The sequence below is a fragment of the Grampus griseus genome, assembly GCF_964374135.1.
Source record: "Grampus griseus genome assembly, chromosome: 16".
NCBI classification, from domain to species: domain Eukaryota; kingdom Metazoa; phylum Chordata; class Mammalia; order Artiodactyla; family Delphinidae; genus Grampus; species Grampus griseus.
The window spans coordinates 55,077,643-55,093,947 of NC_139010.1; the positions used below are offsets into that span (position 1 = coordinate 55,077,643).

The 16,305-nt window shown below is 37.6% G+C and overlaps 1 protein-coding gene across 1 annotated transcript in view; it reads left to right on the forward strand.

Annotated features, from left to right (window-relative positions):
• Positions 1 to 16,305, forward strand: part of CC2D2B (coiled-coil and C2 domain containing 2B) — a gene marked incomplete at both ends in the record, with an annotated part of 91,851 nt that overhangs the window by 61,017 nt on the left and 14,529 nt on the right. The window contains 5 exons of the mRNA XM_082674100.1: positions 779 to 888; positions 5,646 to 5,742; positions 10,733 to 10,831; positions 13,211 to 13,393; positions 13,536 to 13,733. Coding sequence (XP_082530226.1) covers positions 779 to 888; positions 5,646 to 5,742; positions 10,733 to 10,831; positions 13,211 to 13,393; positions 13,536 to 13,733 — 687 coding nt within the window. The remainder of the gene's footprint in view (positions 1 to 778; positions 889 to 5,645; positions 5,743 to 10,732; positions 10,832 to 13,210; positions 13,394 to 13,535; positions 13,734 to 16,305) is intronic.

The window sequence follows — 16,305 nt, forward strand, 5'->3', positions numbered from 1 at the left end:
TTTAACACTTCTGTAAAGTGCCGTTTTGATCATGTTTTCCCTGAATTGCAACCGGCCCCTAACTGGACTATCCATCTAATTCTAGTTTACTCTCCATAACACAGTGAAGGTGCTCTTTATAAAATGTAATTCTAACTATTTCATTCTCTGCTACCCTGCTCTCAGGGTCTATAGAATAAGGTGCAAGCTCCTTACAATGGTAGCTCCTTAGAACGGCTACCACTCTGTGATGGTCTGGTTCTTACATACCAATCAGCCACATTTCTCATCAGCCCACAGCGGTATCGATCATACTACTACTTGTTCTAGAAGGCCTCCGTATATGCCCTTTCCTTTGCCTGGAATGGCCACCATACCTCCATGTTATTGGCCACATGAACTACTATTTAATGTTTCAAAGCTCAAGCCCAAGCAATGTTTTCTCTGTGAAGTTCTCCTTGTCCTCACCCCAGAGAGTTAATCATTCTCTCTCCTGAGTTACTATTATACCTTGAATATATTTCTTACATTTCATTGCAATTATTTGTTTACCTGTTTATTTTCTCCTGATAGACTTAAGATAAAAATCCTTAAGGGTTTCCATTTATTTTTGGATCCTAGCAAAGTAGTACCTGATATTGAATAGGTTGAAGAAATGTTAATTGAATGAATGAATGAATAATTGTTTGAAAAACTGGAAAAAGTAAGCCATCCAGTTATCAGCCAGTAACTAATTTCTACCTTTTATCAGCTATATAAAATGTTACAAAAATCTAGTCGTGTTAATCATGTGTTTCAGGATACTGTGCACCCCTTTGTGGAAGTTTCCTTTCAGCACACTGTGTACCAAACCAGTGTTGCAAGTGGATCTCATCCATGCTGGAATGAAGAAATTAAAGTAGATTTTATGTAAGTTGGAGTCCATTTTTCCTCAGCTTCTAAAATAGAGCAGTAACAAAATTATTTTCTTGAGCTGTTTATTGAAAATAATGATGGATATAGGCTTAATTTTTAAGTTTTTAAATTATGAAGTATTTCTTACATAGATATTAATATATATAATGTAAATGTAAGTTCTGAGGAAAAATGATAAAATGAATACCTCTGTATCTACCATCTAGCTTAAAAAATGGAGTATTAGCAATATTTTTGAAGGCTCCACTGTGCCAATAACTATTTGTATCCCCTTTCTTTCTCCCCAGAGGTAACCAACCACGAATTTGTTTATCATTCCCTCTCTTTATGACTTTAAATCATAGGTATTTATCCCTAGCTATGTTTTATTTACCTGAGATGTTTTCCAACTTTATGTAAATTGAATGATCTTTTGCAGTCTGTTTCTTTACTCTTATTTTGAGCGATTTATCCATATTCATACTTGTACCTATTCCTTCCTTCCTTTATTTTCACTTCTGTATAGTATTCCACTGTATTAAAATGCCATAATTTATTTATACTTTATCCTGTTGATGCAGATTTGCCTGGCTTTAATGTTTTGCTATTGTAAATAGTATTGCTCTGAACATTCTTGTACTTGTCATCTGGAACACACATGTAAGAGTTTCTTTTTAAGACAGTAGTTCTCAAAGTATTTTGTGCACTGAAATCACCTGTACAGCTTCTTTAAACAGATTGCTGGGCCCAACTCCATAGTTTCTAGTTCAGTAGCTCTGATACATAATTCCATTTCTAACAAGTTCTCAGGTGTTACTGATGCTCCTAGTCAGGGGACACTTTGAGACCCTTTACTTTAGGATCTGTATCCAGGAGTGGAATTGCTTCAACTTTACTAGCTAATGCCAAAGTTTTTTCTAAAGTGATTGTGCCAATACATACTCCCAACAGCGATATAAAAGTTCCTATTGTGCCACATCTTCAATAATATTTTGTATTTTTAAAATTAATGTTTCTAATACAGTGGATCTAAAGTGATATTCTTGTTGTGGTTTAATTTACATTCCTGGATTTCTAATGAGATTGAGTTTCTTTTTTTTTTTCCATTTTAAACAAATCGATAGGCTTTAATTTTTAGAGCAGTTTAGGTTCACAGTAAAACTGAGCAGAAAGCACAGAGTTCTTACACATCCTCTCCCTACAACACGCACACACAGCTCCCTAAAGTGTCAGTGTGGTACATTTGTTACAATCAATGGACCAATGTTGACACATTATCAAAGTCCGCAATTTACATTAGGGTTCACTCTTTGTGTTGTACATTCTATGGGTTTTGACAAATGTATGATGACATGTATCCACCACTGTAGTATCATACAGCATAGTTTCACTGCCCTAAAAATGCCCTGTGCTTCACCCATTTATCCGTTCATCCTTCCCCTGGAACCTCTGGCAACCACTGATCCTTTCACTGCCACCATAGTTTTACCTTTTCCAGAGTGTCATTGCATTTCAGGGTTCTCCATAAAAGCAGAACTAACAGGGTGTGTGTGTGTGTGTGTGTGTGTGTGTGTGTGTGTGTGTGTGTGTGTGTGTGTGTGTGTGTGTGTCTGTTTGACTCTCTTTACCCTCTGTAATAGGGGTGTGCCTCATCCAATTGGTTGGAGGCTTAACAGAAAAAAGGCTTACCCCACTTAGGAAGATGGAATTCTGCCAGCACACTGGCTTCAGACTTGAACTGCAGCTCTCCCCTGGGCTTCCAGGCTGCCAGCTTACCCTGCAGATTTTGGGCTTGCCTTCCCCCACAATCACGTGAGCCACTGTTACAGAGGGTAGTTTGCCTTACTCAACATCTACTGACTTTTTTAATGTGGAAAGAACACTTAACACGACATCTACCCTTTGAACAAACTTTTTTAAGTGTGCAATATACTACTGCTGAATGTAGGTAAAATGTTGTACAGCAGATCTAGAGCTTATTCATCTTGCTTCCCTGAAGTTTTACGCCTTGTTGATTAGTAACTTCCCATTTCCCCCTCCCCCCAGCCCCTGGTGACCACCATTCTGCTCTTTGACTCTATGAATTTGACTACTTTAGATGCCACATATAGGTGGAATCATGCAGTCTTTTTATGACTGGTTTATTTCATTTAGTATAATGTCCTCAAGATTCATCCATGCTGCCACATATTGCAGAATTTCCTTCTTTTTAAAGGGTGAGCCGTATTCCATGTATATACCACATTTTCTTTATCCATTCATCTGTCAACAGACATTTAGCATGCTTCCATACTGTTGTGAATAGTGCTGCAATGAACAATGAAGAGTGCTAACATCTCTTTGATATTCTGATTCAGTTCTTTTGGATAAATACCTAGAAATGGGATTGCTAGATCATATGGTATCAGTTCTATTTTTAATTTTTTGAGGAACCTGCATAACGTTTTCCATAGCAGCTGCACCATTTCACATTCCCACCAACTGTGTGCAGGAGTTCCAGTTTTACACACCTTCACCAGCACTTGTTACTTTATTTTATTTTTTTTGATAATAGCCATCCTAACAATTGTGAAGTGATATCTCATTGTAGCTTTGAATTTCCCTGATTATTACTGAGTGTTTTATTATTAGTAATTTTGAGCATTTTTTTCATGTATCTATTAGCCATTTGTATGTCATTTTTGGAAAATGTCCATTCAAGTTTTAGTACATTTTAAAATCAGATTATTAGCTTTTTTACTATTCGGTTGTATGAGCTCTTTATGTATGTTGGAGATGAACCCCCTTATAATATATATGGTTTGCAAATATTTTCTCCCATTCCATAAGTTGACCTTGTACTCTGATGATTATTTCCTTTGCTGTGCAGAAGGTTTACAGTTTGATATAGTTCCACTTTTTTATTTTTGCTTTTGTTGCCTGTGCTTTGGTATCATGTCCATGAAATTATTGCCACAACCTATGTCATGAAACTTTTCCCCTGTATTTTCTTCTAGAAGCTTTATAGTTTCAGGTCTTACATTTTAAATATTTAATTCATTTTGAGTTGAATTTTGTGTATGGTATAAGATAAAGATCAAATTTGATTCTTTTTTTATTAACATCTTTATTGGAGTATAATTGCTTTACAATGGTGTGTTAGTTTCTGCTTTATAACAAAGTGAATCAGCTATACATATACATACATCCCCATATCTCCTCCCTCAAATTTGATCCTTTTGCACGTAGTTTTACCAACACCATTTGTTGAAGAGATTGTCCTTTCTTCATTGAGTAGTCTTGGCACCCTTGTCAAAGATCGGTTGACCTGACATAGATGCAAGGATTTATATCTAGGCTCTCTATTCTGTACCACTGGTCTATATGTCTGTTTTTAGGCCAGACTGTTTCAATTACTGTAATTTCGTAAAATATGTATTTTGAAATCAGGAAGTGGGATCTCCAGCTCTTTTCTTTCTCAAGGTTCATATTTGATGCTAAAGCTATATAAATAGGCTTTTGTAATTGAAAATAAAGTGCACTGATCAAGACAGATTTAAAATGTGGAACTTAAAATTGTTCTCTAAACTCAAGTAGCAATTTTCAGTTGTTACTTCCTATACATCTTTAGCTCTCCCTCGGGTAAAAGGAATATAAAGAACTGTCAACTACATCTGTTATCAAAGTCCTTTCTCTTTTCCTGGCGCCCTTACCCCCTTCTCTTGCCAATCTTGTTCATCTCCCTCAATTTCTGCAGATCATATGGTTCTTGACTATTTGCATGGTTTTTTGATGGCATCCCTCTGACTTTTTTTTTTTAACATCTTTATTGGAGTATAATTGCTTTACAATGCTGTTTTAGTTTCTGCTTTATAAGAAAGTGAATCAGCTATACATATACATCTATCCCCATATCTCTTCCCTCTTGCATCTCCCACCCTCCCTATCCCACCCCTCTAGGTGGCCACAAAGCACCGAGCTGATCTCCCTGTGCTATGCGGCTGCTTCCCACTAGCTATCGATTTTACATTTAGTAGTGTATATATGTCCATGCCACTCTCTCACTTTGTCTCAGCTTACCCTTCCCCCTCCCCGTGTCCTCAAGTCCATTCTCTAGTAAGTCTGCGTCTTTATTCCTGTCCTGCCCCTAGGTTCTTCATAACTTTTTTTTCTTTTTTAGATTCCATATGTATGTGTTAGCATATGGTATTTGTTTTTCTCTTTCTGACTTACTTCACTCTGTATGACAGACTCTAGGCCCAACCACCTCACTACAAATAACTCAATTTCATTTCTTTTTATGGCTGAGTAATATTCCATTGTATATATGTGCCACATCTTCTTTATCCATTCATCTGTCGAGGGACACTTAGGTTTCTTCCACATCCTGGCTATTGTAAATAGTTCTGCAATGAATATTGGGGTGCATGTATCTTTTTCAATTAGACTTTTCTGTGGGTATATGCCCAGGAGTGGGATTGCTAGATCATTTGATAGTTCTATTTTTAGTTTTTTAAGGAACCTCCATACTGTTCTCCATAGTGGTTGTACCAATTTACATTCCCACCAACAGTGCAAGAGGGTTCCCTTTTCTCCACACCCTCTCCAGCATTTATTGTTTGTAGATATTTTGATACTGGCTTTAATGAAAGATAGCAGTTGTCCTGAAAGCACATAGATTTTCTTATCTTATACTTTATAAAAGAAAATAATGCAGGCAATTTTATAGTCCTTTATGAATAATGCTTTTATAAAATCAATTAAGCATTTAAATACGTTTTTCTTATTTACAGCTTACCAGGACATGATTATAGCGTCTCAAGCTTATCTAAAATAAAAGATAATATATATATCAACATTTTTGATGAAATGATTATTGAAAAACATGAGGTAAAGTAAAATAATAATCAATGTTGAAATAATTATAAGTTCAGACTGAATGAAGTCTATTAACATATTTGTAAATTTGATTTTAGATACAGTATCTATTTCCAACATTTTCTAAAAAGGATATGGGGCAACTTGAAATAAAATCAGACATATGACAAGTCAATTCAAAAATAACAGGGATCGGGCTTCCCTGGTGGCGGAGTGGTTGAGAGTCCGCCTGCCGATGCAGGGTAGACGGGTTCGTGCCCCGGTCCGGGAAGATCCCACATGCCGCGGAGCGGCTGGGCCCGTGAGCCATGGCCACTGAGCCTGCGCGTCCGGAGCCTGTGCTCCGCAACGGGAGAGGCCACAACAGTGAGAGGGTACTGCAAAAAATAAATAAATAAAATAAAATAAAATAACAGGGATCATAAACCACATATAAGAGGAGGAGAGATAAATATACCAAGAATTTGGGAAAAGTAGATTTCTGCAATTGAACGTTACATTTACATGTGAACTTCCTGGTAGCCAAGCTTTAGCGTATTTTTGAAGTTTGCTGCACTAAGCATATTTACTATGATAAAGGTATATACGTTAAGATGCTTTACACTGTTTACTGACATGCAGCAAGATATCCAAAAGCAGTGGTTATGAACTGAAGGCAGGAATCCGGGGTATTGGCAGCTTTTTTCAAACTTCGGCCCTTCCCCAGATTCAGGTACGTAGCAACAACAATCCCAGGGCTTGGAAATTGAATACCATGGCTTTCTTGATATTCTTAACAGTTGCATATGATCACTAGAATCTCAAAATTGTCTATTATGACCCTGGACTCCCTGGCATTTGTTCTTCTTAGAAGAGAGAGATCAGATTAAAATGGGAGCCAGAATATACTGCATTTTCTTTTGCAAGGTTTTTACATTTCTAACCTGGACTATCTACAAGTGGACCATCAGATGAATTTTCTAAGGAACGGGCCATGGCAACCTAACTGATACCATTATTTCTTGGCAGTAAGCCAACATGGTCCATAATTACAGCAGCAAGGCAGAGGTGGATGGTGGAAAGGTAGAAAATGAAGCAGAAAGCAAGATAGTGTGTGAGGAAAGCTACAATGAATTACGCTTTTTATCTCCCTTCTTTTATCCTATCTCCTTACTTCAGCCCAGATAATAGTGTATAACTTTAATATTAACAGAAATTCTGAGTTTATGGATTTAAAAGAAGTCACGTTAACATAAATAATCTAAGGTCTTCCTCTTGGTCCACCCTCTACTCACAGAACCTCCACCAGTCCCTCCGAAAATTTTCTGGAAGCCTCCAAGTAGTCCTCATATATGTGCCTAAACATGACTGTTAGCTATAGTCATCCTTCCCATTTCAACAGTGTGTGTGTGTTCTTTTGATTCAGGCTCCACAGCTCTCAAAGCCACTTAAAAGAATCTCACCACCACCACTGTTGACATTGCCCCTGATTAGGATGCCATCATCTGTGCCAAGGGTATTATCTCCCCAATTATCCTTGAGCCCAAAGCTATGAAACTTCAGAATACCCAAGAGGCACTGGATTCTGCACAAACATGGGAAGAATGGCCCTATTTTCTCTGAATTCATGCTACATATTATATATCTAGACCTTAAAGCAACAGTATTGGTACACAAAATCTCACAGTAGAAGAGCTTCTCCAGCCGCCGACCCTAATCATCAGGGGTCAAACCCAGGACAAGGGACCTAGTGGGGTACAGTGCACACCAACCCTTTCCATGTCCTCATTGTCCTTTCTCTTCACCTTGCTTCCTAAACTCAGCCCAACTGCTCTCACCTTCCCTAATTACAAACAAAAAAATTCAGTGGATATAAGTACATACTAGTGCTAAAGAGAGGGATATTGCCTATACTAGTCTTAAACAAGCAACATGCCTGTCCCAAGAGCTATTCTCTAACACCTTTCCTATATTCCCCCATTTCAGCACTTTTGTTGATGAAGTGAAAAATTTAAATGGCTAAAAGTGGAGTGAATCATAGAGTACTGCCAGTGGGGTTGGTCGTGGTGGTAAATGCCAAACCCATTTATGTCTAGTCCCTGCTTCTCTTACTACACATACTTTCTCTAATTTAAAAAATAGGATTATTGTGGCATAATTATCATATAATAAACTGCACATAATTAAAGTGTATACTTTGACAAGGTTGGTTTTTTTTGTTTGTTTGTTTGTTTGTTTTTTGCGGTACGCGGGCCTCTCACTGTTGTGGCCTCTCCCGTTGCAGAGCACAGGCTCCGGACGCGCAGGCTCAGTGGCCATGGCTCACGGACCCAGCCGCTCCGTGGCATGTGGGATCTTCCCGTACCGGGGCACGAACCCGTGTCCCCTGCATCGGCAGGCGGGCTCTCTACCACTGCACCACCAGGGAAGCCCCTTTGACAAGTTTTGACGTATATATACCCATAAAACCATCATCAAAGTCAAGATAATGAACATATCCACCACTCTCAAGGGTTTTCCCCTGTCCTGTTAGAATACCTCCCTCCTTCCTTTCCTTCCTCCCACCCCAGGCAACCACTGATCTGCTTTCTTTAACTATAGTTTACATCTTCTGGAATTGTATAAAAATGGCAGCATACAGTATGCACTTTTTTCCCCTTGGTCTGGCAACTTTCACAGAAAAATTATTTTGAGATGTGTCTCAGTTGTTTTATTTATCAACTAGTTCATTAATTTTTACTGTATAGTGGTAGTCTATTGAACACATACATTCTGTTGTACGTTTAAATATTCAGCTGTTGATGGACATTTGGGTTTTCTTTGGGGGTGGCTATTATAAATAAAACTGCTATGAGCATTTGTGTATAAGTCCTTGTATGGACAAATGCTTTAATTTCTCTTGGGTAAATACATAGGAGTGAAATGGCTGGATCATATGGTAAGTAGACATTTAAGAAACTGCTAAACAGTTTTTCCAAAGTGACTGTACCATTTTTTATTTCCACCAGCAATGTATGAGACTTCTAGTTCTTTCACAGTCTTACAGACAAGTGGTCAGACTTAAAAATTTTAGCCACTCTAATAACCGTGTGGTTGTATCTCATTGTAGTTTTAATTTGTATTTCCTGATGACTAATGATGGTGAGCACTTTTCCGTGTATTTATTTGCTATCTGAATATCTTCTTTGGTGAAGTGTCTGTCCAAATCTTTTGTCTATTTTTCAAATTGGGTTATTTGTTTTCTTATTATTCAGTTCTGAGGATTCTTTACATATTCTGTGTACAAATCCTTTATCAGATATATGATTTACAAATATTTTCTCCCGGTACATAGCTTGTCTTTTCATTTTCTCAACAGTGCCTTTTGAAGAGCAAAGTTTTAAGTTTTGATGAAGTCAAATTTATCAACTTGCTTTTGGTGTCATATGTTTTAGCTCTGTTTTTGCTTTATATATTTTGTAACTCTTTATTAGGTGCATGTACTTTTCTTAATTTTTGAATTTTATTTTATTTATTTTTTTATACAGCAGGTTCTTATTAGTCATCAATTTTATACACATCAGTGTATATATGTATATATGTCAATCCCAATAGCCCAATTCATCCCACCCCACCCCACCCGCCACTTTCCCCCCTTGGTGTCCATACGTTTGTTCTCTATATCTGTGTCTCTATTGCTGCCCTGCAAACTGGTTCATCTGTACCATTTTTCTAGGTTCCACATATATGCCTTAATATACGATATTTGTTTTTCTCTTTCTGACTTTCTTCACTCTGTATGACAGACTCTAGATCCATCCACGTCTCAACAAATGACCCAGTTTCATTCCTTTTTATGGCTGAGTAATATTCCATTGTACACATGTACCACATCTTCTTTATCCATTCGTCTGTTGATGGGCATTTAGGTTGCTTCCATGACCTGGCTATTGTAAATAGTGCTGCAATGAACATTGGGGTACATGTGTCTTTTTGAATTATGGTTTTCTTTGGGTATATGCCCAGTAGTGGGATTGCTGGATCATATGGTAATTCTATTTTTAGTTTTTTAAGGAACCTCCATACTGTTCTCCGTAGTGGCTGTAGCAATTTACATTCCCACCAACAGTGCAAGAGGGTTCCCTTTTCTCCACACCCTCTCCAGCATTTGTTGGTTGTAGATTTTCTGATGATGCCCATTCTAACTGGTGTGAAGTGATACCTCATTGTAGTTTTGATTTGCATTTCTCTAATAATTAGTGATGTTGAGCAGCTTTTCATGTGCTTCTTGGCCATCTGTATGTCTTCTTTGGAGAACTGTCTATTTAGGTCTTCTGCCCATTTTTGGATTGGGTTGTTTGTTTTTTTAAATTGAGCTGCATGAGCTGTTTATATATTTTGGAGACTAATCGTTTGTCTGTTGATTCATTTGCAAATATTTTCTCCCATTCTGAGGGTTGTCTTTTGGTCTTGTTTATAGTTTCCTTTGTTGTGCAAAAACTTTTAAGTTTTATTAGGTCCCTTTTGTTTTTATTTCCATTACTCTAGGAGATGGGTCAAAAAAGATCTTGCTGTGATTTACATCAAAGAGTATTCTTCCTATGTTTCCTCTAAGTGTTTTATAGTGTCCGGTCTTACATTTAGGTCTTTAATCCATTTTGAGTTTATTTTTGTGTATGGTGTTAGGTTTTATTATATATTCTTTATCACAGTCTATCTTTATATAATATTATGCCACTTCATATATAGTGTAAGAACAGGATATTACTATACTACCATTTCCCCTCCTGTGCTTTGTGTTAGTGTTATCATGCATTTTCCTTATATGTATGTCATAAACTCCACAACAGGTCATTATTATTGCTTTAAATGGTCAATTATCTTTTAAAGAAATTTTTTAAAGGGAGAAAAAAAATCTTTTCTATTTACTCTTTGGTTTCTTTTTAAAAAGGAAGAGAATTTTTTATACTTACCTACATGTTTGTGTGAAATTATCCAACACATGATATAGAATGAGTAATAGAAAAATTATTTATTTTAATAGGATCACAGTTTCAAGAGCTGCAGTGGTCATTCATATATAAGAAAGAATTGGCTTGGATCCATTGTCTTCCCTTTCTCTGCTCTCCTGCAACAATCTGAGGTAATAGAAGATGATTCTTTGCTAATTATTCTGAATTTTTGTCTCTGGCTAATAGAAATACCTGTGTCTTTGAGTCAGATTCTGACTGGCAGGTTGATAAGTCAGTCAAAATGATCCTGTATTCAACTGCCCCATGGGTGTTGGAGTATTTGAAGGTTTTAGCTGTCTCTGGAATAGGAGACACCCACAAATTTATTTCATGTATTTTTAGAGTGTTTGTTGATGAAGAAAAGGACAGGTAGCCTTAGATCTTAAAGCAACATTCATATTTGCTCATAATAGTTTTGTAAGACCAGATTCATAAATATTCTGATTAATGACATTGCTTTGTAACCATGGGTTCCAGGAGTTTCAGCTCCTCAAACACTGTTTATTGATAATGGTGAGACTGACGATTAGCATCTGTGTCTGTGGTACCCCCAGAGGGCTCTGCTGTTGGGTTTTGCAGCAAGAAAATGCCTACATGGCCAGCAAAATATAAAAACCCCATTCTAGATTTCATCTGGGGCCCTGTAACTTACAGAGATATGCCAGTTACAGATGATTCAGCAATGAATTTTCTACCTCAAGGAGTTCACTGTCTATAGAAGAAAACCATTTCAGTACGACATGGTAATGCTGTAGGGCTTTGATAGGGGCATGAGGTTGGTACTATGAGAACACTGAGTAAGGAGTACCCTACCCTTCCTGGTTTGGAGGGGGAAGCAAGGGGGTGTTCAGAGGGGTTCGGGGTAGGTGAGAGGAGAATGAGGAGGAGCATGAAAGGTCAGGGGAATATTTACAGAGGAGATAACTTTTAATCAAGTCCCTAAAGATGCATTTATCAAGCACACAAAGTCATTTGACTCAGAAGGATTTATGTGTCTATCAGTTAGTACTGTATTCAGTCATATGCAACAGAAAACCTGACAGTGGCTGTTGTAAGAGGTCTATTTATCTCACAAAAAAGAAGTCTAGATGCCAGTGCATCTGCTCAAGAATATCATCAAGGATCCAAGCTACTTTTGTCTTTCTGTTCTACTCTCCTTATCATGTGACTTTCATCCTCATAATTGCACCTCCAGCCTCATATTCATGCTGCAGACAGGAGGTGGGGTGAAGCAAGAAGGGACAGTGCCTGTATCAGGAAAACAGACACTTCCCCAGAAAACCTCTCAGACTTCTTGCATTTTACTTATGTGACTTGGTCACTACATGGCTGTCATGTTACCACCTAAAACTGTTGGTAAGAAAGGAGAAGAGAATGGAGGAGAATAGAAACGTCTGCGTATTATGCAATCACAGGATGTCATGAGGGAGCACGTTGAAAATACAAGTGCTGCAAATAAAGAGCAACGGAGATTTTAAATTGTTGGAGGTATAGGGCTTCCTATGTTTGTAAATCCCTGCAGGTGTTTCTCAGTCTCAGGCCAGATGCTAGGATAGAGAAGTAGTTAAGAATGTGAGCTTCAAAGGGGGACCAACCGGGCTTCCCTGGTGGCGCAGTGGTTGAGAGTCCGCCTGCTGATGCAGAGGACACAGGTTCGTGCCCCAGTCTGGGAAGATCCCACATGCCGCGGAGCAGCTGGGCCCGTGAGCCATGGCCGCTGAGCCTGCGCGTCCGGAGCCTGTGCTCCGCAGCGGGAGAGACCACAACAGTGAGAGGCCCGCGTACCGCAAAAAAAAAGGTGGACCAACCTGGGTTGTAATCCCGGCTCTACTACTCATTAGTTTTGTGATCTCACACAAATTACTTACATGCTCTGAGCCCCAGTTTCCTTATCTATAAAATGGAGATAAGAGCGGTATCTACCTTATTGAATAATATGATCTATATCAAGCACTTGGCAGAATGCCTTGTACATAGTAAGTGCTCAATAACTATTAGTTATATTAGTAGTATTATTAGTTATTATTGTAAATTATCTCCTCCCAAACATGCGCGTGCGCACACACACACACACACACACACACACACACATAAGATCCCTCCTCCAGTGGACTTTGGGTCATCCTTCCTGCTGTTATATTTTTTTTCCTCTTTCCAGACCCAATGCAAAATGTATCATGGTCTTTTAGCATTTTCTCTGAGCTTAAATTAGATCTTCTAAGAGCTTTTATCACTCTGGTCCATTAACTTGCTTCATTGTTTCATCCCTTTCTTACTTCTGCCTTCTCCACGTACTACATATTAGACAGGGACCCAGGGTGTCAAGGTTGCCTATGAACAAATCATCATGGAGAACCTTACCATCCTTGTGCAAGTACCTATTAGTAGAATCAGCATGAACCCATGCAAGCCTGTTTCCTGCCATGGAGAAGACTGAACTGAGCTATACTATATTTGACTGATGTTTATTTTCATCATGCAGAATCCATTATACTGATATACTCTTTCAGATTAGTGGAACATTTCAAGTAAATATTCCACCAGTTTTGCTTGGGTATACTTGGAGTGAGACTTACGTGTCTCCTAAAGAAGATTATAATGGACAGAATTTAAAAGAATGTACCTTCTTAAATATTTTTGCTACTATTGAACCTCAAATATCATATGCCATCTGTAATCCAGAACTAAACAAGGTAGGTTTTACACTGAATTATTTTCATATATACTATCAAAGAAGTGTTAATTTCAAAGCTGACAAAAATGAATGTTGGTTCTTGATATTTTCCTGTGGAGACAATATAGTACAATGTTGAAATGTTTTCAACTCGATTCTAGTTTTCAGGTCAAATAGATGTTTTGGAGAGAGCACAGATTTTTAAAAAAAATTGTAAGGCATTATTTCCTGAACGAAGAATCACAACTACTGTTTTTAATGATGAAGGGATACAGATCTTAGTAACAAGATACATCAAGGCATTGAATCCACCTCAACAACTCCTGGATATATTTCTTCATGATTCTAATGCAACACTTGTAAGTTATATTTATTTTAGTAGCTTTATTGTGATATTCGTATACCATACAATTTGCCCTTCCAAAGCATATAATTCAATAGCTTTTACTTTATACACGGAGTTGTGCCACCATCACCACAGTAAATTTTAGAACATTTTGATCACTCCAAATTTATATTTATTTTAACTTGTTTACTTTTTATTATTAACTTTGAGTATAACTTTCTTATTAAAATTACTTTACCTTCAGAGACAGTTTCCTGAGAGAGAAACCATCTATGTTGCAATGTGTCCTCTTGAGCACCAGATGGAAGAAAACATTTCTTCCTGATCCCCTTCACTTCTGCCCACTTGTACTAGAGAGTCACTGTTGCCACACCAGTTCACGTGACCATATCAGCTTCACAACTTTTCTGTCAAACTTTGAAAAATGACACAGAAAAATTCCTTTGACTTCCAGGCAAAATTAAAAGCTATGTTTCTAAAGGAGTTGTGCCCTTCTAAGGATTGCTTCTTGTTGTATGTGGGAGTGAAGAAACTATGTTTTTTTGTTTTATTTATCTTTGGCTGTGTTGGGTCTTCATTACTGCACACAGGCTTTCTCTAGTTGCGGCGAGCGGGGGCTACTCTTCGTTGGCGGTGTGTGGGCTTCTCATTGCGGTGGCTTCTCTTGTTGCAGAGCACGGCCTCTAGGAGCGCGGGCTTCAGTAGTTGCAGCACGTGGGCTCAGTAGTTGTGGCGCACGGGCTTAGTTGTTCTGCAGCATGTGGGATCTTCCCGGACCAAGGATCAAACCCGTGTCCCCTGCATTGGCAGGCAGATTCTTTAACCACTGTGCCACCAGGGAAGTCCAACTATGTTACGTTTTGCTCTGTAAACCACCAACATAACACTTCCCACCCCATCCTTATGTGGCTTTATGCATATCTGTTATTTACCAGCTGATAAAAGAGACACGTACCTGTATTCATTACGGACTCAGAAGAGAATGTAGCTTCTTCCACTTTGAGAAACGAATATGTGAAATCAGAGATCTAGTCTCCCGTTGAAGAAAAAAATAAGCTTTGCAGACACCTTTACTTTATAAGGTTGGAACAGCAGCACCATCCATGAAATACAAACCACAAATTTTACTGTTTCTGAAGTTCCTATATTGTTATTAATTTTGGTCTTAAGTTGATAGATTCCACAGAAGGTGATAAGTATCTTTTACCTCTTCCTCCATTAGAAAATTAGTTTAATAATGGATTTCTTGATCAAGAGCATCACCACTTACTAAAACGTACATGGAGAGAATAATCAATAAACAGGCTTTCTAGGATCTTTTTTTTTTAAGTCTTCTGCAACATTTATTGATAAACAGGAAAGGGGTTTTATTTACAGTTTTAAAGCTCTTTTTTGTCACTATTATTAGTAATTCTCTATCTATGTATGGTAATATCCAGTTTTAAAAATACTTTATGATTTAAGACTTTAAGTCATAACATGTCTGTTTAGCTGATTAGTTCTCCCCTATACTTCTAAAAGAGAAATTGTACAGTACAAGAGTCATTCATTGGGATTAGATTTATTAATCTAGTTACCTACTAGTCTGACATTTTAGGAAGGAGGTAATTGGGTTTTTTTAATGATGGATAAACGTGTGCTGGTGTTTTGGATCTTATGATGCTGAGCATGTTCTGCACTGGTGCTAATGTTTAACATAATTTTATATTTACAAACATACCTGCTACCCAGAGGCAAGTATTAATTTAGTCCATATGGACTACTGACCCCTCTTGAGACTGCAACATACATACTCCTAAACACACTCATACATATTGTGTTTAGACTTTAAAGTATCTTAACCCATTTCTGGACATGAATGTGTTATAAACCTCCTGATTTCTAGCAACATATAAAAAAACACTGCTATTAAAAACACTTCACGAGTCATTGTCAGCCATTGCTGGCATTCTGTCACTAGAGAATACACAGCAATATCTGGTATGTTGCATGCTTTCAAGATAGCCTGGATTTTAAAAGTTAGTCCATTAGTTGTATCTGATGGATGTAAATTTGCCTCCTAGTTCACTTTGTGTCAAGAGCTAAAACTGTGAACTTTCTCTTATTGGTGGGTAATAACTGAAAATAAAGATTTTATTTTCATAAAAAAAAAGAAAAAAGAAGCTTTGATTAAAGGGCATCTATGAAAAATCATTTATACCTTTTATTTATTCAGGCTTGATTGAGTCAATTGACTCTCCTCAGAAAATTTATATTATTTCCCAGTATAAAGCTCTTACCTGGATTCTTTAAGCTAAAATCAAAAGTCCTAGTTTAGATCACCATTTGCTACACTCTGCTTTTCCATTACGTGTTTCTTCTTGCCTGTTTCCTGACACCGAAAGTCCAAGGAGATAATAGTGCTCTCAGATTTCTTTCAAGGACAATCTTTGCCTTTTTAAAAAGGCAAAGATTGCTAAGCTCCTTTGCTTATCAAGGATTGTGAACCATGTTTAATTAATTGCATGAAGTCAGAAACGTGACCAGTGTAGGAAGTCATAATAGTGCATAAATGGTAGCTATTGTAAATCAGTGAAAATGTTGGT